Here is a 25,658-nt window from a genome sequence, read left to right as displayed (position 1 = left end):
TTTTTAATGCAAATCGTTATTATTATTATGCATGAACACTGACTTTGAGTTAGTGGCACAAATGCAGAAGGTTACAAAAGAAAAGGGTTAAAGCACAGAGAAAGTGAATATACTTCTGGTTTCCTTGCCAACTTCAGCCATATACAGTATTCTCAATCTGCACTGCTGAGACACTGAATGCTTTCAGTTCCAGTCTCGTAAAAGACAGATGATTGGTTTTCAGTGCATGTGAGACAGCATGACTTTGCTTCTTTGCAGTAAGGAGTTTTTTTTTTACTACAAATGTGGTTTATCTCCCAGTCAAAATTATGCAGGTTAGCTGACGAATCAGAGAAACGATACTCAACAGGAGCTAGGCAGTTTAGCCTGTGAAGAACGCCACCGTGAATGATTCACTGCTAACTTTAAAACAAGCTTTTCAAGAGAAGGAACAGTGAGCCAGGAAATTATCGAGACTTGTAAATCTCGCTGTCTCTCTCTCTTTTGTTTTTCTGACCATTTAAAGCAAGTGACTGGTGAGTACAGTGTTTCTTGAAAATGTGTGTTGTTTTTACTTCCTGGGTAGGCTGACCAGATTATCAAAGATCAAAACCTGGACACACTGTTAAATAATTGATAATACTAATTAAACCATTTAAATATAGGATATTGTAATGGTAATTATAATAATAATAATAATAATAATAATAATAATAATAATAATAATAATAATAATAAACAGTGCACTCTGTAGAATCACATCCGTCCTGATGATTTGATTATTAGAAGCAGTTGATTCTTAAAAGCAGAGCGATATGATTACTGTGGTTGAGAATGAAAGCTTTGTTAGTGTAATGGGCTGACCTGTACATGTCATGAGTTCTAGCACGTATGCTCGGGGACCACACAAAGTATTGTTTAGTTTCTTCTCCAACTGAAAGCTAGGTTTATTTTGTTTGTATGTTTTGTTAGTGGTTGTTTCCCCACCACACTGTAAGAAAAATAAAACCAACACCGGTTTTAAACTGTAAATCAATACTCCAGCCTGATCATTTACACTGCCCTCGGCCACGTCACATTACAATGAGCAGAAAGTGCCTCTGTGTGCCAGCAGTTTAAATGTCAATGGTGTTCAATCACTGAGGAAATTACATCATGGGTAAGCAACTTGTTATGATCATGTTTATGTTTACTCAGGGTTGCAGAATCCTGTTTTACTACAGTATACTTAAGAAACGATCATCTTGTGAGGGTGCCTAGTTTAACGGCCATGCAGTGTTACGTGTAATGGCCTTTGAATTAAAATGACATCACAGTACAGTATTTTACTGTCAGGACTACCACTGCATTTAAGCATCTGTGGCTTGCTTTTTTTCAGTTGCTATGCAAATCTCACAGTTTTTCATTAAGCGGAGATGCAAAGATCCACATCCCTAATTTTTGTGTCCTTTATTGTACAGCTCCGGGTATTCTGATACTGCCATTGTTTACTGAAGGTGCGCAAGGGAAGCTGTTACTCTTTGGTCAGTTCCCTATCTGTCGTGTGGCAAAATCACAAAAATAGACACCAATACAATTTTTTTTCGCATCGCTTCAGTGTCCCCCAATCACATTGCAGGCAGTGTCAAAGTGCGGTGTCTTTTATTTTGTTTTCACTGCAGGTGCCATAAACTAAAAGAGGTTGTTTACATTATTTTGACAAAATCTATTTAGGCTGTGTTGGGTCCGTTTAGAGGGTTTGGTTCGCTCGGTTCGGTATGTTTGGTGTGAAGTGAGAACAACAAAGTCATCCTGGGAAACAAACCATACTGAATCCAACTAAAGAGGGGTCTCAGTCTGTTTGGCAAACGCACCAAGACTTGTTAGGGTACTAAATGTCAATGTGAACAACTGCTGGACTCGGTCCTTTTGCACATTCAAGGTAACAACACTTGGAAGTAAACATTTTGCTCATAGTTTAGTTCATATTCTGAGGAAACAAGTGACAGCCTTAATTTTATGTCCCGGTCGGAAACAGTAACATTGTCAAAATGTTTGTGTTTTGCGATTGTATCACCCTTTTTTAAGTACAAAATTGCATCAGTCCAAGTTTTTCACTCTGCAAATCTGGTAACCATAATTACTTGGACAGTGCAAGAAACTAAAGCTCTGACATACGTTTTGTCAGACACCAACATCCAAGCTGAACTGGACAAAACTCACAAAAACAGTAAAATATATTCAGTTTTTCTCAAATGAAATCCTACAGTAGTACAGTGCAGTATTGTGTAACTGAATACTGCACCATTCTTCTACTGCACGTCATTCAACACATGTATTAAATTGACAAAGTGCTCTCCCGTTTCCCTGCTGTCTTCCACAGTGAGTGTAAGATTCTAAAACATGCTATTAAAAACTGGAGCAATACATCAAAGCTGCCATCCTTCAACATACCTTACAGGATATTGTAAACATCCTGTTCACAGACCATATAAACGAACTGAGTGCACTTGCAAACTGCACTGTGAACACAAATGAACTCGGTCCTGAAAAAAAAATTAAAAGGTCCAAACAAAACAGCTGCTTTTTTTGTGAGTAGAATTCCTTTTTTATGAGACGTGTGGAGAGAAAAGATTTTAAAAGACAAAACAAACTAATTTCCCAAAATGAAAAGATGGTGTTAGTCAATCTTACAGCGTCCCAATTATATACATACATGTCATGGTTTACTAATGATATATGATTTGCAGTTTCTAAACACAACAGCTGCTTTTTTTGTGGTAGATTCCCTTTTTTATAGACTTGTGGAGAGAAAAGATTTAAAAGACAAATAAAACTAATTTCCCAAATGAAAAGATGTTGGGTTGGGTTAGTCAATCTTACAGCGCCCATTATATACTACATTGTCATGGTTTACTAATGTATATATGATTTTTTTTTTTTTTTTTTTTTTTAACTCACATACAAAAACATTTTTCTGATGAAAGAAGATTAAACATCTAACTGGAAGAGCTGTACTGAGCATGCTCAGAAACAACATTTCAAATCCCTATAGCTCAGGAACAGATTCATAATTTTTCACCAAACCAGAAAAAGGAACTATTGTGGGCCAGTCCCTTGTACCCTAAAATTGTCAAACAAAAATTCCAAACTGTTTTGAAGCTGGAGACAAAAAAACATCAAAAACCAGCAACTTTTTTTCACGTCTGGATCTCGGAATCTGTATATCCGAGCAGAACGAAATGACCGACATCAAGAGATTTTGCCAGAGGGGCCACACATCCCAATTTTTGGGCAAATCAATTGAATGGATAAAGTACAGCAATTGGGTTTTAACATTAAACTGCCTACTAAACCCTAACTCACTCTCTCTCTCTCTCTCTCTCTCTCTCTCTCTCTCTCTCTCTCTCTCTCTCTATCTTAATATATATATATATATATATATATATATATATATATATATATATATATATATATATATATCCCCGTTAGCTTATTACCATAACCCTGGTTCCCGGAAAGAGAATGACAACCAATACCGAATGGGAAGAACGCTCTCTGACCGTCAATCACTGAGCATATATAAAAAAGCTGCCCTATCAGGGCCCTGCTGTGAGGAAGAAGTCCCTCCCACCTCCTGCTGAAGAGGGTCGTCCTCACAGTAGCATTTCGCCATTTTCTTTTGAAATCGGAGGTCAGCCGGGGACACGACCTTGAAGGGTAATAGTTGTCATTCTCTTTCATGGAACCAGGGTTATGGTAATAACCTAACGTTCCCTTTCAATGGAATGACAACCATTACTGAATTGGAAGCTGTACCAAAGCTGTCGTGTCTCCAAATTACCGACAGTACAGCCTCACGGCTCTCATGGCGTCTAAGGCCATGTCGCCTGCAACACCCTAGAGTCCAGAGAGGGCCTTGCTCTGTTTGCGACATCAAGGCAGTAAAAACACGCAAATGTCTGACTACCTGTCCATGTAGCAGCATTTCGTAACTCATCTAAGGAGGCGCCATTAAGGAGAGCCCACAAAGTCAGTTGGCCCCTGGTAGAATGGGCCATAATGTCCCCCGGCATAGGGGAGTCCATCTGTTCATACACCAAGCGTATAGGATCTGTCACACAGTGTGCTAGACTTTGCTTTGATAGGGCCTGACCTGTAGAGCGGGACCCATAGCAGACAAACTGCTGGTTGGACTGTCTCCAGGACGCTGTCCTATCCAGGTAACAGCGCAGATCTCGAACTGGGCAAAGCGTGTGCTGTCTACAGTCCTCCTCTGACTCATGCGGGGGAAGTCTGAAAGTTTCCAAAACCACTGGTTGGTTAATATGGAGTGGTGAGACCACCTTTGACAAAAAGGCTGGAATTGTTCTTAATTTTACCCGCGAGTCATTTCCAGTGAAAGCCATACATGTGTCATCGATGGACAGCACATGAAGCTCACTTACTCATCTGGCAGACATAATGGCTATTAAAAATGCCACCTTCAAGGAAACAGGGCTGGGTTTGGGTGCCATAATAACCCCTCTGCTTGGCTCAGGAGGTCCTTGTGCAGCGGGAGCTGCCATGGTTGACCCATCAACTTGTTGAAGAGGAGAGCAAACCAGGGGCGCATCAGCCATCTGGGTGCAACCGGCAAAACCTGTGCTCTCTCCACCCTGATCCTCTCTAGTGTCAGGGGTAATAGCGGTAGCACAGGCAATGCATACAAGAGCCACTGTGTCCAGGGGTGAGCTAGCACATCTACTCCCAGGGGGGCCCCCTGTCTCTCTCAATAGAGAACCAATAGGGGGAAATGAGTGGACTCGACTGTGGCAAAGAGATCGACTTGTGCAGTACAAAACCTCTCCCAAATCTGTTTCACCACAGGGTGCAGTCTCCATTCTGAGCTGTCTGGAGCTCTTGTGGACAGGAGGTCTGCTGCCTTGTTGTCCACACCAGGGAGGTGAACTGCCCTGATAGAATGCAAGTTCCTGTGTGTCCAGGACAGGTGTCTGTGTGCTGCGTGGTGAAGCCTGGCGAGCTCAGACCGCCTTGGTGGTTTATGTAGGTTACCACTGTAGTATTGTCCGTCTGGACCAGCACATATTTGTGCGCTAACTGCTGGTGAAAATGAGATAATGGCAGGTTTACTGCTTGCAGCTCTTGGGCATTTATGTGCGCTTGCTGCTAATGTCCCTTCCACTGACCTCTTATTCCTCTCCCATTCCAGACCGCTCCCCAGCCCAGCCTGGAGGCGTCTGTAGTGATGACTTCCCTTCTGAGGGAAGCCAAGGGGAGATCCTAGGCACAGATTGCCAGGATGAAGCAACCACTCCAGTGTCTTCCAGCATTGACTGGACACTCGCACCAGGTGGTGCCGATCGCGGACCGGGTGCACCTTGAGTGTATTTAGCCAGCCTTTAAGCGGGTGCATTCTCAACAGCCCTAAGGGAAGGATTCTTGAGGCGGTTGCTATCAGCCCCAACAACCTTTGAAATATCTTGACCTGTAGAAGAACATCCTCTCTGAACTGGGAGAGTGTGACTTCCAATGACCGAATCCTGTCTTCCGACAGTGAGGCAAGCATCCTCACAGAGTTCAATTTGATCCCCAGGAACACTGTGGACTGAGACGGTACGAAGCTGCTCTTCTGTTGGTGCATGGAGAGCCTGAACTTCAACACATGATTTTTGACCTGTTTTGTGTGCGCCTTGGCACGTGCTTTGGAACGCATGCAAACTGCCAACTGACGTCATGCTGTTGGTTCTCTGTCTGTGTCCGCTGACATGCAGCATGCTCTCCTCGTCTGTGCATTGGAAAAAGAGAAAACAATTAACGATGAGGTCTAGAAATAAACCAACACTCACTTTACTGGAGGTCAGCCTTCTCTGGTTGCAGGAGTGATTAGCCATGTGTATACACTGGTGATGTTGAGGCATGATACCTGAAAGCCCTGAACTCTTTGTTGGCTGCAGAAAGGTCCACTAAATCAGGACACTCGTCTTCGAGCTACCGCCCGTCAGTCTTCTCTGTCACTTTGGCACTCCCAGGCCCCCGTTCTGTACGGGGCTGATGACTCCCCTCTGCCCTCGATCCTTCCAGATCCAATAAGGCCTGTTTGAACTCAGTCAGGTCCACCTGGCCTGTAAGGGGCTCAGGTCTTCGGTAATACCAGTCCCACCCCCTGACTGGCATGATCTGACTTCACTATCCTGCTCCCCCTCCTCCTCCTCGTTGGAGTCCTCCGTACCCTCATGCTCTCCCTCAGGGCCCGCTGGGTACAGGAACTCATCGTCGAGCTGCATCTCAATCATCCAGATAGTTCAGGATCTGAATACCCTGCAGCCTGAGTGGAACCAGTGCTGCATTCTCGAACTTTGAAAATGTGTGGGACACCAGCGAGAGGCCAAACGGCAGCTCGCAGAATTCGTACTCGTTGCCTTGAAAGGTGAAGGGCAGGTCCCTGAGACTTAAGCAGGGTCTCCATCATTGTCTGCTGAGCCCTCACTGTCTCTGCCAGCTCCTGAAAACGCTGCTCAGCCGAGCTTGGGCATCTCTGAGGCGACTCAAAAAGAGAGCGGTACCTGCCTCCTAGTCAACATCCCCTCAGTGCAGCCTCAGCGGCGACCATCTCGCCTACCCTGAGAGGCGCCTACGCCTCTGCACTGGTGGTGGCGAAGGGGAGGGTGACCCAGGGCTATGGGTGGGGTCCTAGAGGATGTTTGTGAAGGGCCCTGGACCACGGATATCATTCTCCCCTGGCCCCAGGAGAGAGACCTCGTTGAGGAGAGGGCTGCTCTCCTGCGTTTAGTTAGTTTAGAAAACTTTCTGCATGGAGAGCAGTTCAACTCACCCGCCAGTGCTTTGGCTGCATGATCTGGCACAAAGCATCTGGCGCAGGATGAGTGTTCGTTCTGCCTGGGAAGCTTCGCCACGCATTGGTTGCACTGGTGGAAGCCAGCGGAGGACCCAGTGGAGCGCACTGACATGGCGCGGAGGGTCGGTGCCAACTTGTCAAAAATAGCGCGGGCGGAGCCGGACTGTCAATAGGTGCCGAATGTATCGCCGTCGGAGCCGAGGAGGTGCGGTCGGTGCAGAGTAGTCGGTCAATCGGCGCCGAGGTCAGTGCTGAGGGGGACCGCAGTCGATGCCGAGCAATAGGTGCCGCATCTATTGGCGCTGAGGTCGGTGTCGAAGAGAGCGCTGTCGGTGCCGAGTCAATCGGTACTGAGGTCACTGACGAGCATAGTCGGTGCCAAGCTGTAGTCGGCGCCGAAGATGTTCTCACCGGTGGCGAGTCAATTGGAACTGGGGTTCGGTGCTCGAAGGGTGTTCCAAGCCAGTGCCGAATAATCAATAATCAAATCAAGCTCGGTCGATGCCGGGCTGGGGTAGCCAAGTCAGTCGGCGTCGGTGCCGGGGCAAGCGCAGCTGCACTAGGAAAGCCTGTGGCTTGAGATTGGCTCATAGGCCCAAGCCGGAAGGTCACTGAGGCCAAGTAAATCGGCGTAGAGGACGACGCCACGAGCTTGCAGGGTCACCCCACAGCACCACAACAGGTCATATCACAGGAAGGAGAGTGTAATGGCTGCTGGCCAATCTCCAAGAGGGGTCGAAACCAGCTCTAATCAGTAAACTGACTCGAGACTAAACCAAGAGCACTCTCAATAAAAACTCAAAAGTGTATTCTTATCGTGTATCTTCCAAAATTTGTGGGTAAAAAACAACAAATCAGCCAAATACGGACAATGAAAGTACGAGGCAATTAGTGACCATATCACCATTGAAGTGAAGTGAGAGAGAAAATGGTGCTAATGTGCTACTGTGAGGACGACCCTCTTCAGCAGGAGGTGGGAGGGACTTCCTCCTCACAGCAGGGTCCTGATAATGGCAGCTTTTTTATATATGCTCAGTGATTGACGGTCAGAGATGGCTCTTCCCATTCATTAATGGTTGTTATTCCATTGAAGGGAAATATATTTAGAAAACGATTGAGTGCGAACAGCCAATCAGCTTCCAGATCTAGCGGGCTTCTATTTTGCATAGATGCCCACTGGAATATTGAAGTGCTTAACTGTGAATTACATTTTAAATTCAATCTGTACATAAATACTGACTTTTTACCTTAACATTCTAATCTACTAATCTGATAACATAAAAACATACTTTCTGGCGCTGGTCTAGAGAAAGCGAAATCATGTCTGTGACAGGACACCGTAAGGAAGGCTCAATTTGCAGCTAGTGGACAGCAAATCAACAGAGAAGACATCATGGGTCCACAATTCTGTCATCGGCTGGATCCAAACAAAACCCTCCCTCAAAACGTGCCACAACCCTGTTTCAGTTATTTCCGCACCAGTCAATCCACTCCCTTCCTGGTTGAATGACGCCCCGCCTCCAACAAGAAGTTTCGAGTCAGACTCAATACTACACGGACTATTCAACAGTTGAATTAAAAAAGAAAGAATTAGACCCCAATAAATAAATATGTTAGCAATAATAATAATAATTTTAATAATAACGTTTTCCCTACATCTATGTTGTTTTTCTATTCTAATTAGGTTAGGGACTATTTTCCTCAGCGGAGTGTTACCTGGCGAAATATCAGAAGTTCAAGGTAAATATAGGTTTAAAGTTTTTTTAAAAAGAGAAAATAAAGAAATAAATAGTTTTCTAATAGCGATAGAGCCCTCTCGTTAGCACCCTCGCCTACAGCTCGGGACGCATAACTCCAGTGGCGGTCATCTACCACACGGTAGAGCCCACATTGTCGGGCTCTATCGCTTATATATTAGGCTTGTAATGTTAACGATAATAGTCAAATTACTGTTCTCGATAATTCAGTATTCCAGGAAATTAAAAATGTGTCTTGTACATATTAACTTTGTCAAAAACATAATCTGTTGTTGCTTCTAAAAGTTAGTGAGAATATGCATCTGTGATCAAATACAGGATGATGCAGATCAAGAGTAACCTGCTTTAATGTATTTTATACATATTTTCTTTTAAACCAGGCCCAACTGTAGCCATCTATATTGAGCAATTTTTTTTTTTTTTTTTTTTTTACCTTTTCATTTTGAAGCAGTGCACAATCTGCAGCCTTTTTTCGATTTTGTCTAAATGCCTCTGGATTGCAGCTCGACCAATGTGATCTAGTGAAACATTGCAGGTTGTACAAAATAGTTTGCCACCAGTAGAATGCAAAATTATTGTAGATTTTTTTCCATTTTGGACACTTGCAAAATGTTCACTGGCTTAACAATATCAGTTGAGCTATATACCCATATCTACCAATCAATGAGGAGAGCCCAGAGCAGTTATTGGCTGCTGTTAAGTGTGTCAATCAATAGATCCTGTTAAGTTTTCTTTTTTAAATTGAAACAAGCTTATAATCACATCTGGAACCTGAACTGATACACTTAACTTAATTTGATTTAAGTGCATGGTAAAAGTACACAAAATAGACAGTTTTTATGGTGTAGAAAGCATTTCAAGGTCAGTGTCATGGCCGTGAAATAGGTAGGGCCTAAGCAATGTACTGTATGTGTGGTGTGTGTGTGTGTGTGTGTGTGTGTGTATATATATATATATATATATATATATATATATATATATATATATATATATATATATATATATATATATATATACAGTGCCTTGCAAAAGTATTCAGACCCCTGACCAATTCTCTCATATTACTGAATTACAAATGGAACATTGACATTTAGTTCTGTTCGATATTTTATTTTAAAACACTTAAACACAAAATCAATTATTGTAAGGTGACATTGGTTTTATGTCGGGAAATATTTTTAAGAAAAATAAAAAACTGAAATATCTTGCTTGCATAAGTATTCAACTCCCACACATTAATATTTGGTAGAGCCACCTTTCGCTGCAATAACAGATTTAAGTCTTTTGGGGTAAGTATGTACCAGCTTTGCACTCAGTGTCAGAGTGATTTTGGCCCATTCTTCTTGGCAGATTTACTCCAGGTTGTTCAGGTTGGTTGGACGACACTTGTGGACCGCAATTTTCAAATAGTGCCACAGATTCTCAATAGGATTGAGATCAAGACTTTGACTGGGCCACTGTAGGACATTCACCTTTTTGTTCTTGAGCCACTCCAATGTTACTTTGGCCTTGTGCTTGGGATCATTGTCCTGCTGAAAGGTGAGTTTCCTCCCAAGCTTCAGTTTTTTAGTGAACTGAAGCAGATTCTCTTGCAGTATTTTCCTGTATTTTGCTCCATCCATTCTTCCTTCAGTTGTAACAAGATGCCCAGTCCCTGCTGATGAGAAGCATCCCCACAGCATGATGGGGATGAGTCATATGTCTGAGTTTTGAGGGACGGCCTTTTCTTGGCAGTGCCTGGGTGGTGTGATGCAGCTTCCACTTCCTGATTATTGATCCAACTGTGCTCACTGGGATATCCAAACACTTGGATATTATTTTGTACCCTTTCCCTAATCTATACATTTGTATTACTTTATCTCTAACTTCTATAGAATGCTCTTTGGTCTTCATTTTCCTTTAGATTCACAGCCTTACCAATGATCCTTCAACAGTGGGGTTTTTATCCAGAAAATGTTACAGCAACTTTAATGGTTCACAGGTGGAGGCCAATGGTAAGGTAACTGTGTCCTCATTATGGCAATTTCTTTCATCTGTGCAAACTGGGAGCTTCCACAGCACAGGGGTTGCATACTTATGCAAACAAGATATTTCAGTTTTTTATTTTTCTTAAAAATATTTCCCAACATAAAACCAATGTCACCTTACAATAATTGATTCTGAGTTTCAGTGTTTAAAAATAAAATATCAAATAGAATGAAATTTCAATGTACCATTTGTGATTCGGTAATATGAGAGAATTGGTTAGGGGTCTGAATACTTTTGCCACACACACACACTGAGTGTACAAAACATTAGGAACACCTTCCTAAAATTGAGTTGCACCCCTTTTTGCCCTCAAAACAGCCTCAATTCGTCAGGGCATGGGCTGTACAAGATGTTGAAAGCGTTCCACAGGGATGCTGGCCCATGTTGACTCCAGTGCTTCCCACAATTGAGTCAAGTTGGCTGGTAGTGAATCTCTACTCCGAATAACTTGTTCCATCTCATCCCGTAGATGCTCAATTGGATTGAGATTTGGTGACTGGGCAGGCCACTGCAGTAAGTTGAATTCACTGTCATGTTCATGGAACCATTCCTGGACAATCCTAGCCTTGTGGCATGGGGCATTATCCTGTTGTAAAAATCCATTAGCAGATGGATACACTGCTGCCATGAAGGGATGCACCTGATTGGCAATGATGTTCAGATATCCTGTGGCATTCAAACTTTGCTCCACTTTTATCAAGGGGCCCAATGTGTGCCATGTAAACACACCCCACACCATCACACCACCACCACCAGCCTGCAGTGTCGACACGTGGCATGATGGATGCATGTACTCGTGCTTTTCTCCATACGCTAGTCCTCCCAGCAGCATGAAACAGCAGGAACCGGGATTCATCAGACCAGGCAATGTTTTTCCAATCCTCCAGTGTCTAGTGTTTTCATTCCTTAGCCCACTGCAACCGCAGTTTCTTGTGTTTTGCTGAAAGAAGTGGAACTCTGTTAGGTCGTTGGCTGCCATACTCCATTCGTATCAAGGTACGATGACTTGTGCATTCTTTTATGGGTCTTTCATCACCAATGTTGTACTGGACTGTCAGTTGACTAACTGTAGCCCGTCTGTTGCTCTGCACAATTCGTGTCAGCCTCCTTTGGCCTCTTTCATCAATGAACCATTTTCGACCACTGGCCTGCCATTGGCTGGATGTCCTTTTGGTGGTGGACCATCCTTGATACACACGGGAAACTGTTGAGAGTGAAAAACCCAGCAGCTTTGCAGTTTTTGACACACTCAAACTGGCACGCCTGGCACCTACTGCCATACCCCGTTCAAAGGCACTTATAGCGTCTGTCTTGCCCATTTACCCTCTGAATGGCACACATACACAATCCATGTCTCAATTGTGTTAGGCTTAATAATCCTTCTTTAACCTGTTCCCCTTCATCTACACTGATTGAAGTGGATTTAACAGGATACATCAATAAGAGATCATAGCTTTCACCTGGATTCACCTCGTCTCTCTCTCTCTCTCTCTCTCTCTCTCTCTCTCTCTCTCTCTCTCTCTCTCTCTCTCTCTCTCTCTCTCTCTCTCTCTCTATATATATATATATATATATATATATATATATATATATATATATCGCTGCCTCTCCCATATCCCTCCAGTTCACCCGGATTTTCCTTTTGAAATCCGGTCTTCCTGGGACCATCTGGCAACAGGGTCCATGGTGCGGAGAAGCATGGTCCCATAGTGGGCGAGATGCTGCATTGTTCTCACCATGTGCGGGAATCCACTAAGGAGCTGGTTTGTTTGCTTCTCAAGCGACCACCTGTAGTATAAATACACATGGGAGGAATCATACGCAAAAAACACTCATTATCATATAATAAACGTATCCCCCCACGACACGACCGTCATGACAGTAAGAATAGACATCATAAAGTGTTCTTACCTTTGTATAAGTTAGAGATCAGCAGGTGTGTCGGCTGCACGAAGAGCACAACATGTGGTTTTCACTAACTCTGCTGTGCAGAAAAATGTTTGTTTTTTTTCCTAGGGGTAAATATCAGAACCTTTTTCCTATGCATCGGGACGCGGGACAATTGCTAGGAAATCGTGACTGTCCCGACCAGGGATTGTTGGCATGTGTAGTATAGCAGCACTCATGTAGATCCAAATGTTGACGAACAATTAAAAAAAGGTGAAGCGACAGGTATCCCATCAAAATGTATTGATTGACATAAGAAAATGGTGTAAAACTAAGCATTTCGACACGTCCATGTCTTCATCAGGTTTCAAGTCCTGACGAAGACACAGACGTGTCAAAACGCGTAGTTTTACAGTTTTTTTTAACCAAATATATGTTAACTTCGAGCCTTGATAGATGTTATGGTTCTATATCATGGTTCACATCTCCTCTTAGATAACCCTAATAAGCATTAGCTTTATTTAATAAGTGAAGTTTCCGTTGTATAGTTTGCATCGTCTTAGGGAAAGCAGTAAGGACTTCTTAAGGCAGCAAGTCTGGGTTCAACAACAATTTAAAGAACAATGTACAGCACTAATAGCTTGGAATCCATTTTTGAGGTTCAGTGGTACAAATAAATAACTTGGGCAGTTATTATGAACAACATGGTTAGTTGAGAAAACTCTTGTTTTATGGGATTTTGGAACAAAGATATTAGAGAGAGTCTGATTGGCTGGTCATATGACAGCTGACACTTCCTATGAAGTGAAGGTGTTAAGCACCGTCTTCTCTGTGATGGTATGAATTTCAGAATTATTTTCTTAAAATTAGTGCTTGTAACTTTTTACGGTAATAAAACTTGCCACAGCACTCCCAGTTTGTATCAGGTCTTATTTATATGTTCCTATAAAATGTGCCTTTCTTTTGGCATTTAATGCAGGTAGATCAGAGCATTAATTTTAGACATTCTTAATGTTGTCTTATTTATTACTGATTTGATTTGGATATCATTATTTAGTCTCAGTGTTTTCTTAATTCCTATGGACTTATGTATTATTTATTTGTTTGAAATCTATTAATTTTCTAAATATATTTTTAATTTCTTATAGTTATATTAGCCCTTCTAGGACCTTTGAGAGGCCAGGAAGTATGGGTCTTTACCTACTTTGCTAACATGTCTTCCTTTGAGGTGTTAAGGTTTACTGCTTACCCCATGTTGCTTAGATTCTGAGGAAAACCAGTCAGAGTGTTTCCAAATTCGCAGTCTTAAAGTAGCTAGACCTAAAGTTGGTCAGAAATATTTTGAGATAAAGATACAGTAAATGTAATGATTCATTTTTTAAAATCTGAGCTTCAGTTTTTAAAATGAACCAAGCAGGAAATTGCAGGGTAATGGACTAGGTCTGCCCTTGATGGAATACAATGTTAAGGTATGAGGGGGAAAGTTCAGTATCAGCTGAAATCCAGTTTTTGAGAATCTAATGATTAAAGGTGTAAGTACAGTAATGTTTTTTTTTTTTTTTTTTTTTTAAGACACTACACCTGGTAGTTCCAAAGTCCGACAAACTTATTAGTTTTAAAGAGATCTAGGGGTGGGGTGGGGGGGTGGGTGTGTGGTTAAGCACAGGGAAATTATGGTGGGCAATTTAGCCCTGATGTTATTTTATTTTGCTGGAACCTTATCATTTCCCTTTAATCTCGCTTCATGTGTTACCAGGAGACAAAACCACTATCTAAACAGTACTTTGGACTTGACAGTAGATAGCAATAGCAATTGCAGGTACATACTTTCTAAAATTCTAGGGCAGAACCCATTATTGATATTGGCTGAATCCCACATTTCCAGATCTACCGGGCCAGGGACCTACCAGGAAATCAGAAGGTAGGCTTAAAGTGAGTGCAAAGATGGCAGAAGGTTTTTCTGCCCCTCGATCTGAGCCAATATGCGGTGTCTGCCAGGGAGTAAGTGTGGTGCCAGTCATGCTCTCCTGCTGGCACCCTTTCTGCTTGCGCTGCATTGAGGGCTTTTGGAACCGGAATCCAGGTGTTGATCATGGCTGCCCCATATGTCTAAAAGGGCCCACCCCAAGTGGTCTTACACACCTGAAATGCCCAAGGAAATCAAAGAACACCTATAGTGTTTCATGTGACTTCTGCCTGGGAGAGAAGCTGCCAGCTGAAAAGACTTGCCTGACCTGCATGGCCTCTTTCTGTGGGCTCCACGTGCAACCACACCTGACTGGCGACACCTTCCGCAGTCACAAGCTGACAGACCCCAGTGATGACCTGAGCAGGAGCTGTTGTATGGAGCACAGTAAGCCACTGGAGATGTTCTGCAGGGACTGCAAACTGTGCGTCTGCAATGTGTGCCCTGTCCTGGGCAAGCACCAAGGCCACTGCATCAATACCATCGACCAGGCAGCAGAGGAGAAAAGGGTACTGGTCTTTAATCTATTTATTGTTTTCTGGTACAATTTTTAACGTTTCATAAATAAAGCAATATGAGAAATCACTTAATAACTCTACATTAAGATTTAAGTTAGCTAGTAATGTGTAATAACTAAATGTTTTTTAAGTGCAAGTTTTTATCGCTGATTAATAATTTTCAAATGTGCTTAATTCTGGAAACTACTATTAGCATATTAAATGACAAGCAGGGTTACAGGAATGACTCAAGCCAATTTAGGAATAAAAGTAAACTAATACAGTAAAAAATTGCTGGCTGGTGAAGTTTCACTGCTAGTTCCTGCTGGTTATGTAATAAACAACTTTTACTACAGAATAAAGCTATGGGAAATAAGGGGTATTGCCGCTACTATTCTAAATATCCTAATTGTTTCTGTATGCATCTAGGTAGTCAAATATTGTCTGCAAATCATTTAAGTATTTTTGATACTGAAATCAAAAAGTGCAACAATGGTAAATAAAGGATTTTATTTAAGGAATACTAGGGAATAAATAAGACGCAATCAGAAATATTTGTCCCTTTGTTTTGAATGTCTGAAAAACTGCTCACAGTCCAAAACAATTAAATCAACACACTCCTATTAAATAATTCTTATAATTTCAAACTATGTAACCACACTTATTATAGACTTTGTGGGGTTAGAATGTTTTTGCATTGCATTTTAACGTTTTTTTTTTCACTCTTATCTCTGCCATATTAAAAAAGGTATGTGTTGATAAAAATATTGGCTTAACATTAACATACTTTATGAAAATGGGCTGTCCTACACATGGCTGTTAGGCTGACTTGATTAAAATTGCACCCCTTACATCCCTGTACTCTCTGCATCTTGTAAGTATGTTTTAGTAACAATGGACATGATCAGACAGACCTTGACTGAGGGCTGTTACTAGCTGGTGCAATATATCCAAGACTACTGAATGATTTAGACATTATTTTTTTGTCAGGGACAACATACAATTATAATATTGATGCCATGTCATAAGATGCATTGTATACTCAGTTAAGCTAAATGGTTAATTTCTGTCGACAGTACCCAGGCAGGCATAAAAAAAAAAAAAAAAAAAAAAACAGTTTCTAGCTTCAACATAACCATATTACATACAGGTTTATTTTATACCAGAATAAATACACACACATTATATATAATTCAAAAACTATTTCTGTATTTGCTACTTATAATTTATTACATGTCTTAATCCTATTATGTGCACAACTAAATAATTTGTCTCCTTTTTTATTGTAAATATTGTTCATATATTTCTAATAAAGATTACACTTTTTTCTGACTGAAATATATTTTTAATTTTTATTTCCTTGTTCCCTGTAGAATCTGCTTAAGGATTACCTGAACAGACTTAACTGTAACAACAAGCAAGAAGCTGCCAATATCAACCAGATACAGAAGGCTGTGGAAGACCTAAAGGTAGAATACAGAATACACTGTGCCCTTACTCTGTTGCAACATACTGTCAACAGTAGCAGCGTTGGGGTTAATTTTAGATGAGCGCTTAAGTTTCGTTTTCTTGAAAGTGAAACTTATGAAAATAGATTCCATTCCAAGTGTGGTTTTAGCTCCTCCTTAAGGTCATTTAAGGTTGTCAGAAGGAGGTATAATGGTAGTTGTGAAATCCCCTTTTGTACAAAGCTATATTCTTGGCCATTATAATATAATAATGATCTTTATTTTATAAAGCACATTTCTTGTACAACAATCACAAAGCACTGTACAGTTAATAAAAATAAATAAAAATACCCAAAGTTTAAGAGTCCTTGATCACCCTAGGAAGAGCATTCCAGTCTTGGTGCAGAACTGCAGAATGCACCCATTGAATGTAGCCTTGTTTTTGGAATAATTAAAAGACCAGAGTCCATTGATTGCAAATTCATTAAGGAATATAGTTGTTTACTAAATATTTTATATAGTATGGAGCCAATCAGCTTAAGGCTTTATAGGTCATTAACAGAATTTTTAAATCAATCCCAGACTTGACAGGCAGCCAATACAAGGATGCCTAACAGGAGTTATAACCTGAGCAGCTGAATTCTAAACATACTGCAAAGACATGTACTAACTTGTCAGTCAGACAAAGACTGAATAGAACGTAGTTGGGAAATACTACTATAATGAAAAAATTACACCGTTGTGACATTCTGCACATGGCAGTCAAAGGCTAGACAAGGGTAAAAAATAATACCAAGATTTCTCATTTCAGAGCTAGACCTAATCTCAAGCCCATCAATAACCATAAATGTGTCGAGTATGCAATTGATGCTGAGAGCCAAGTATCATTACCTTAGCCTCTTCACTATTCAACTGCAAAAATGTATGTTGCAACCATAGTTTAATTTCTGTACAGACAATGAAATCAGTGTCAAGTTTAGTCTGCAGGTGCATCTGAGTATCATCAGCATAAGAATGAAAAGTGACGTCATGACGACGAATTATCTGGCCAAGTGGTAGCATATAAATTCTAAATAAAAGAGGCCCCAATATAGTGCCCTGAGGAACACCAGAGGAATCCAAAGAAGTGTTGGACTCGAAACCTCCCTTTGTCACAAATTGCTTTCTATCAGACAGATAGGATCTGAACCAACTAAGAGCAGTGCCGGAAATATCAGCAAAACTTTCAAACCATTCATACAGTACCAATGAGTGTCCAAATAGTCTTTACTTCTCACTGGTCCATCTCACCGTCTGTCTGTCATCTGTTACAGCTGATGATGTTACTGCATAACTGGAGTATTTTTTTTATTAAAAGGCCTGAAATTTAATTAAAAAGTCAGATGCAACAAAGGTCCAGAACCCTCAAGCAGGTTCATTGCAAGTTTTAATTTTTGTATGCTAGCTTTTTTAATTTAGGTGTTTTGTGGGCAGCTCTATCATAGTTGAGCATCTTTCCCAGGTGAGGCCCCACATATGAGGTTGGGTGTATTTGTGTATTTTATTTCTTTGCATTGTACTGCTTGCTTTCTTTCATTTGGTTTTTGCAAATGGAAAGAAGGCAAGACGCGCTGTGAGAATGGCTTATCGGCTGTGGGTGTTGACCAACCAGGGATTGGATGGCTACGGACCCCTGACCAGCCAGTGGGCAGGTCTGAGCAGAGGGTCTCGCAATAAAAGGTACCTGCTGACACACTCCCGTGCTGAGAGTCAAAACAGCTTGTTTGTGTGGGGAGCAGAACAAAGCCCTTCATCGCTACGTAAGTAGAAAGGAATAAACAGAAACCTAACATCTGACCACAGAGTGTGGAACTGGGGTCAGCATTTAATAATTCTCCTGCACAGGGCATTGACTAGTTTGGGGATTTCTAAATACCGTAAGTATAGGAGTGTGTCAGCTGGACCTTTCTAGTATAGCAAGAGCAGCACTAGTCGTATTCACATCAATCCCTCTGTTTTTCGCACTCACTCACAGCGGATTCCCACACCCCAATTACACAAGGTTATAACACACATACACACTGTTCTGTTCTGTATCAGGCTGCTTCTACTGAGAGTAAGTCCTTTCTAGCTGGGCTCTTCGCAGAGCTCCGGCTGATGTTGGACGAAGAGGAGAAAACAGCGAAGAACTTTGTCGAACAGCAAATGCAGTCCGCCCTCCAAACCTGTGAAGAGCAAACCAGGGCCTGCCAAGAGAGAATCAACATCACTGAGAGTTTCACACAGGCCGCCAGGCGGATTTACAAGTGTGATGATGCTATTCAGCTTTTGAAGGTACTGTCATAAACTGATTCCTGAATGTAAATAATTATTTCCCAATGCATTATTATGCAAACTAAATGGGTTCAAGGGGTGTTTGTTGTAAGATTGACTTGTTTAAATAATCTAATTATTGCTATGAAATGTGAAACTCCCAGTCCAGAACCCCCCGCCCCCCCCTTTCCACCCCGTACCATTTAAATATTGATGCACTGTATCATTATTTTACATTACCTACATGTTGGGTTTGTTCTCCACAGGATTTCACTGAAACAGAAAAAGACATGCAGCAGCATCATCAGCCGGCAGATCAAATCCACACTGTTCCTCTGACCTTCAAGGGGGTTCAGAATTATTTCTCCAATTTCAAAAAGGCTCTGCAAGCCATTCTGAAAAAGCCTATAGAGAACAGACTCGAGAAAGGCATGTATTTGTTGGGTTGTTTCTTTATGTGTTGTTTTTTTAATTTGTATTTATTATTACTGAATTTAACCTGAAGTGTCACAAAAACATTTAATTTTATCATAAAATATAATTCACTGGTGTCTGCTAAAATTCACTACAGTTTTCTATAATTTATCCATACTCTTGTAATCTTGTGATCCAAAAATGCATGCTCCTGCAACTGCTTGCATTAGTTGTTTTAAAACAATACGCCCCACCTAAAATATGAGTATTTTCAATAGAAGCTGAAAACTCTTGTTTGCATAGGACCTAATTTTTTCAAAGCTTGGTAATGGGATTTTGAGGAAATGTCCATTTTCAAAAGTATAAATCTGCATTGCTTTTGTATTTCAACTGAAATATTTTGCTCAGTGAAGCTATGTTGTTTATGTAAATAGCTTTGTTTAGTTCCAGCGCTTTATAATTGGAAATTTACTCAACAAAACTTACAAAATGTTGACAGTTGGGCTTAGTGTCTATAAAGTAAGCAGTGTATTGGAGAAAGTTATCATTATTATTTTTTCATTCGAATTCATTCTAGGTGTAATGAACGGACCCGAAGCAAAGCAGGTGTTGGATTTAGTGCACATGACTAAAAGTTCAGGGGACAAGTCAACCTTCCTTAAATGTAAGTATCACATTACAGCAAAGGGGTTTTCCTCACATCCCAGTGAAGTATGGCCTGAGACCGTTACTGCGTGGTCAGATTTAAATCCTCATCCTGGGTTTATATAACACATCTGCAGCTCAATTATTGTGAAGCACTTCACCGTCAAACATGCCCCCAGTTGCATACACACTTAAGATAATTCGTTTTACATGTTTGGTTCGGGTTTTCAACTCTTTCAGCTGTTTTTGATGTCAAATTGACTTTCAGTAAAACCTAAAAATCAAGCTGCTTTTCTGCAGCCAAGGGAATCGAACATACCATTATTACACACGTTGTTTTTTTAACTGTGGCAAATAAGCTCAATACAGTATTATACAATTAGACACAATGTGGAAAGATTAAAAGAACGTGTTGTTTTCCTGAAAACTGGCGTTTTGTTTGAGTCCCAGCCTAGCTCGCTACTAATATATATATATGTGTGTGTGTGTGTGTGATTCTGGATAAGGCCCTTACAATTCAATCAATATGCAGACAGAATGCAGCAACAAAGTAATCAGACAAACAAAACTAATTTCAATACATTCACAGTAAACTAAGCTACCTTAATAAAAAAATAAACTGACTTACTCACAGAAGCCTTTCATTTAAAGCAGTTTCCAGATATTTGTTCGAAGCAGCTTCCCTTTCATTTTGCGACTTCGCCCGGTTCACTGTTTATTCCAGTTCCACAATTGTTCGGAACCTCAACTATTTTTTTTTTCTTTCAATACTTTTGCATTTGACTGTTTTTCTCAGTTTAGCATCATTATTGCATTTTTCATTAGTCAACAGAGAGTAAGTTAACAGATGCGCCAGACTTCCAACTACAGTAGGCTAAAATATAAAAAAAATTTGTTACACAACAGGCTCCTTTATTTTCCTCCCCTAAACACAGAGCGTTTCAAAGCACAGTGGTTTGAAGGAAAATAGCTTTAGGGCATTATCTTGACATAAAGTAATCTGTTGTAGTTGAATCCTATTTATTATTATTATTATTATTATTATTATTATTTATTATTATTATTATTATTATTATTATTATTATTATTTATATGGTTGTGGCAGAGCACAGCTCTGCTCTTTAGAAATTGGCAGGGATGGGGTTAAGTTCCCCTACCTGCCTTGGTTCATTGTGTTCAGGTGGCTGGGGTTGATTAGATGATTAGTTTAACAATCAATCAGCGCTCAGCCACCTGACATAAAAGGAGGCCTCTGCTTTTCATTTAGGAGAGGGAGCTGAGGAAGCGGGTTGGTGGGTTTTTTTGGTGTGTGATTTTTTTTGAACTTTGATAAATCCAGTGAAGGCATTGCCCAGCCTGGACATTATTATTTTTGTTAGTTTTGCTTTTTGTCTTTCTTTTTGTGTTTAAAATTGCTTTGTTTTAGCCCTTGTGCCCTTTTTTTTGTGTATTTATAATAATGTCTACATTATTTGCAAGTTATTCATATTACTATGTAGGAGTTATGAACCATTATATGAGGCAGCATCCTGTCCAATGTAAAGGGAGTATTTTGCATGATTGTAACTGGAGATTATTAACAGGCAGTGTGTTTTAATATTTTACCCCTACCATGCTAGGCAAGAGACACCAACAATTATCAGATGGTATGTAGTTTCTCTCAAATGTACAGTTCTGGGACCGCAGCGATGATTCAGTTGGTGCTACCCAGTTAGCATACAATAATTAATAATGGTTTCCAGTTTTGCGTTTGTCAATTAGCAAGCTAGGGACACAACGTACTGTTGCAGTTTGATACCAACATAGAAGTAATTGGGGTTCTCCCAAAAAGTAGTTGCAGTTACACAACAAATTAACCCTAAAACCTCCAAATACAAAATAAGTTGAATTACTTTCCCATTTAACGTTAACCCTTGAAAGACAGGGGATGACAAATAATATAGCCAGCTGTAGATCTTCAGAAAAAAAGAATGGGGAAGTCTAAGAGAGGGTAAAACAGCAGACCTTGAAGAATGTATTGCCCCAAAGTAATTTCACATTTTATATAGTGTGAGCATATATATCTTATAAAAAACAAAGCCTGTTTTGAGACAATGGGTCTTACACACCTGTATCCAATAATAAAATCATGACAGACGAATCCCTATATAGTAGTACTCCATTGAGGCTGGCTTTTCTATAAAAAAAACGTCATAATGCCAAGTGTAATATATTGTATGGATTCATATAGAAAGAAAAACACAAAAGCTTCGGTTTTGTCATTTCAGGTTTGCAGTTAACTTTCTCCCGTTTTTAATATTTTTGTATTTAGAGGCAGTAAAATAGACAATGGGAATTAATCTGTCAACATTAGTTTTAAAGGCTTACAAAACTCGAAACTTGCTGAAACAGGAACACAGCAACCATGGCAACCAGAACAATAACAACAGCGGCATTGCAGCGACTTCTTATAGATTAGCTCGCCCATCCCACACCCACCCCTTATGCTGATGAGAGGAGAGCAATACACACATCCCATTAGTCCTCGGCCACACACTTCAGGCCAATGGGAAAACACGGAACACATGCACAAACAGTGTCTCGCAGACAGAGGACCAATCAAAGGGGACACACAGACCATGCACTACAAGACTGATACAGACAAACAGGACCAATCACAGGGAAGACACGGAATATGCCCACACACCGGCAGGATCACACAGACAGAGGTAACAAAACAAGCGGCGGGAAATACAAAGCTGGAAGGGAACACTGAGTTGACTCAGTAGTTGGGCTAAATGTTAAAATGTTTCAGCCTTGGTTTTTGGGTGATGTTCTTGATGAACTATCAATGATAACACATTTTAAGCAACTTACATCTGTAGCCGATAATGTAAATAGATAAAGTCTTTTCTGGTGATTTTTTTATTTTTATTTTTTTTTTAATAAAATGGCAGTTTTGTGACACTCCAAAATTTTTTTTTTTTTCATGGTTATTTGTAAATTTCTTTAAAATACCATTTTCCAGGCCCCTAGTCATAAGGTCAGGAGAGTACAGGTTCATGTCCAGTGAAGTTGCTAGTCTTTGGCGGAGATTACAAAAGCAGTGTTGCAAATGTACTGCTTATTTACTCTACATTATTAGTACTTGGCCAATAGATTTATATTTTATTTTTTTATTTCACATTTAAGATCAATTTTGTGGCTGCACTCTATACTGTACTATAGTAAAGGGAATCAGAATGCAAACCAAGACCATAGCAGCAGTGATGAATTGGACTGAATGAGAGTAGCATAGTTGCAATCTTTGCAAACAAGATTGAAGCTTTATTAAAAGAGGGACTGCTAGAGGCCTACTGGGGGTTTACTGGAGGTCAACTAAGTGCTCAAAATCACCCTAATGGCCACATGCGCTGTTTTATTAAGTCGTTTTATATAATCCTGTTACTGCCACCCTCTAGATGCCAGATCTCCAACTCTGGAGCCCGACACATTGCACCCTCGCCTCAGGCTGTCGGAGAACCGGGAGACAGTGAGCTGCGGCTGGTTGCGGAAGTCCTATCCTGACGGGCCCCTGAGATTTGACAAGCTCTGGCAGGTGCTGAGCCGGGACTCATTCTTTGCAGGTCGCCACTACTGGGAGGTGGACCTGCACTGTGCCTGTAAGGGCTGGTGGATTGGGGCAGCCTACCGCTCTATGAGCCGCAAAGGGGACACAGAGGCTTCCCGTCTGGGTTGGAACAGGGGCTCCTGGTGCTTGAAGCGCTTTGACTTGGAGTACTGGGCCTTCCACAACGGTACCAGGACTCATGTGCTGCTAGAAGAAGATCCAGACCGTATTGGTGTCTTTCTGGATTACGAGGCAGGCACCCTCAGCTTTTTCGACGCCATGTGCGGCATGAAGCACCTTTACACCTTTAAGGCCAACTTTACAGAGCCATTGTATCCAGCTTTGAGGCTCTGGGAGGGGGCTATTACTTTCTGTAAACTCACCTGACACGCACAAATTCTTTATGTTGTGCATGATAACAAGGTGTATTTGATTTACAATGACCTGTAACTGATTACTACCACTACATTAATTGCTGCACAGCAAATACAATACTACAATGCATAATGAAAAAAACAAGTAACAATACTTTAATAACCTAATTAGACAGTGAACACACATTTTGTACCTATCTGTATTTTGCATATCATGAAACTAATAAAGACAAAAGATAAGTCTGGTTCAAATTTTTGTTTCATAATATTTCTGCCTTCTAAAGTAAAAACTCACTCGTTCTGCTTAGAAAAGCATTGCACAAATATTCAGTGAGCCATACTCTATGTATCTGGAGGAAGATCACTGGTTGAGCACTGATGCTTTTTATCAGTGTGCTAGTTTCATGTGCTGCATGCCACAACCCATCAGAAACAAACCCCATATATGACATTAACCATAATGAGTTTCTACCATACTTTATTCTGAATATTTATACGGTTTACAGCACCTTCCTAAACAAACAAACAAAATAAAACAGTACTGGTCAAATACCTGTCACTCAGCTAATTCCCTTCAAAACCTAAATACGGCAAAATAATGTTAAATCTGGTTCTTATTTCTAATTAGAAACATTTGTTTTTGGATCTTATTAACAGTAGAACAGTATAAAATAAATGTTACAGCAGAAAACTGAGTACTCGCATGCATAAAATCAGATTGGGGGATTGTCACGGACAGGCTTGTGGGTGACGTCAGATCAGGCACAGACAACAATACTGGGGTATGGAAGCGCTGATGCACACGTTTAATAATAAACAAAACAAAATGGCACAATGGCCAAAACAGACATGGAACAAAACAAACAAGTATTGTGGGGGTGTATAACCAGCATGCGTAGCAATTGTTATTTCTCCATTTCAGCTCTCTTCCGCCTCACATACTCACATTCCGCCTTTGAACAACTAGCCTCGTTCAGACAAAGCTGCATGTTTTTATACATGTGACCATCTCCAGATTAATAATACATTTTAAAAATCCAGATACAGTCATATTCTACGTGAGTTTAGCATGGATGGGGAATTTTCACTCCATCCATTCTGCAAAACAATAACAAAACATTGTGTTTTTAACACACCAAACCATACATTTAAATAATAATAACACAACACAAATACAAAATAATGCATATGCACACAGGGGCAGGGTGTACCCTGTCACAGTGATGTATTAGTGGGGTACAACAAGGGTCAGTGCTTGGACCCTTATTGCTGCTCATTTATATAAATTAATTGGACCACTATAAAAACTGCAAATTTTTTTATTTTGCACATTACACCAAACTATGTTGAGTTGTGGAGAGAGGAGTTGAAAGTGTTGCATATTACCTTTGAAACTAAAATATAAGCACAAAATTAATGGAATGGCAATAGGGACCTGTGACAGGGTGCTCGTGTCACGTGTGTGGGTAACCGCTGTTTAAGCAATACAGAGAGACAATGGAGGAGGAGTTGAAATGCCAGCACAGGCGCCAAACAAGGTAACACACAGAGGACACATACAGCAAGCTGTATTAAAGACAAAATAACACAGTACAAAAACTACAAATAAAAGGTGCCCCACAAGGTGAGCACTAGCCTTATAAACAAGGAGTCCCGCTCCAGGATCCAGCTACACTACGTAACCCTCGCTATACATTACATGGGATCACTATCCCCTAAACTAACCTACTGATGAGCCGGTATCCATACGACGACTCCTGCTGCTTCATACTGCCTTGGCTGGGCATTGCCTTCACAAGCACCGCTTGCAGTTTCAGGTTGCGTAGCTGTGATTCCTTCAGAGCAGACCCTCTCCTTCCGAGTACACGGCGCTCCCCTCTTCAGCATGGTGTTGCAATCGCCCTGAGCCATCTCCACTGGATGTTTTTAAACTGACGGACACTC

The 25,658-nt window shown here is 40.9% G+C and overlaps 1 protein-coding gene across 1 annotated transcript; it reads left to right on the top strand.

The window, feature by feature from the left end:
- Positions 1-243: 243 nt before the first annotated feature.
- LOC121319349 (tripartite motif-containing protein 14-like) lies at positions 244-23,954 on the top strand. The gene is made up of 7 exons (XM_041256703.1): positions 244-515; positions 14,375-14,964; positions 16,326-16,421; positions 18,480-18,713; positions 18,959-19,121; positions 19,684-19,770; positions 23,192-23,954. The coding sequence occupies exons 2-7, from the start codon at positions 14,434-14,436 to the stop codon at positions 23,725-23,727; spliced, it is 1,647 nt and encodes a 548-aa protein (XP_041112637.1). The 5' UTR covers positions 244-515; positions 14,375-14,433; the 3' UTR covers positions 23,728-23,954.
- The last annotated feature ends 1,704 nt before the right edge of the window (positions 23,955-25,658 follow it).

This window comes from Polyodon spathula, chromosome 1, assembly GCF_017654505.1.
Source record: "Polyodon spathula isolate WHYD16114869_AA chromosome 1, ASM1765450v1, whole genome shotgun sequence".
Lineage (NCBI taxonomy): Eukaryota > Metazoa > Chordata > Actinopteri > Acipenseriformes > Polyodontidae > Polyodon > Polyodon spathula.
This window is presented reverse-complemented; position numbering and strand designations above follow the sequence as displayed.

Coding starts and splice junctions, on each gene's coding strand:
- LOC121319349 (XM_041256703.1), top strand. CDS start 14,434: ATGGCAGAAGGTTTTTCTGCCCCTCGATCTGAGCCAATATGCGGTGTC. Junction 14,965..16,325: donor AGGCAGCAGAGGAGAAAAGG/GTACTGGTCTTT, acceptor TGTTCCCTGTAG/AATCTGCTTAAGGATTACCT. Junction 16,422..18,479: donor AGGCTGTGGAAGACCTAAAG/GTAGAATACAGA, acceptor GTTCTGTATCAG/GCTGCTTCTACTGAGAGTAA.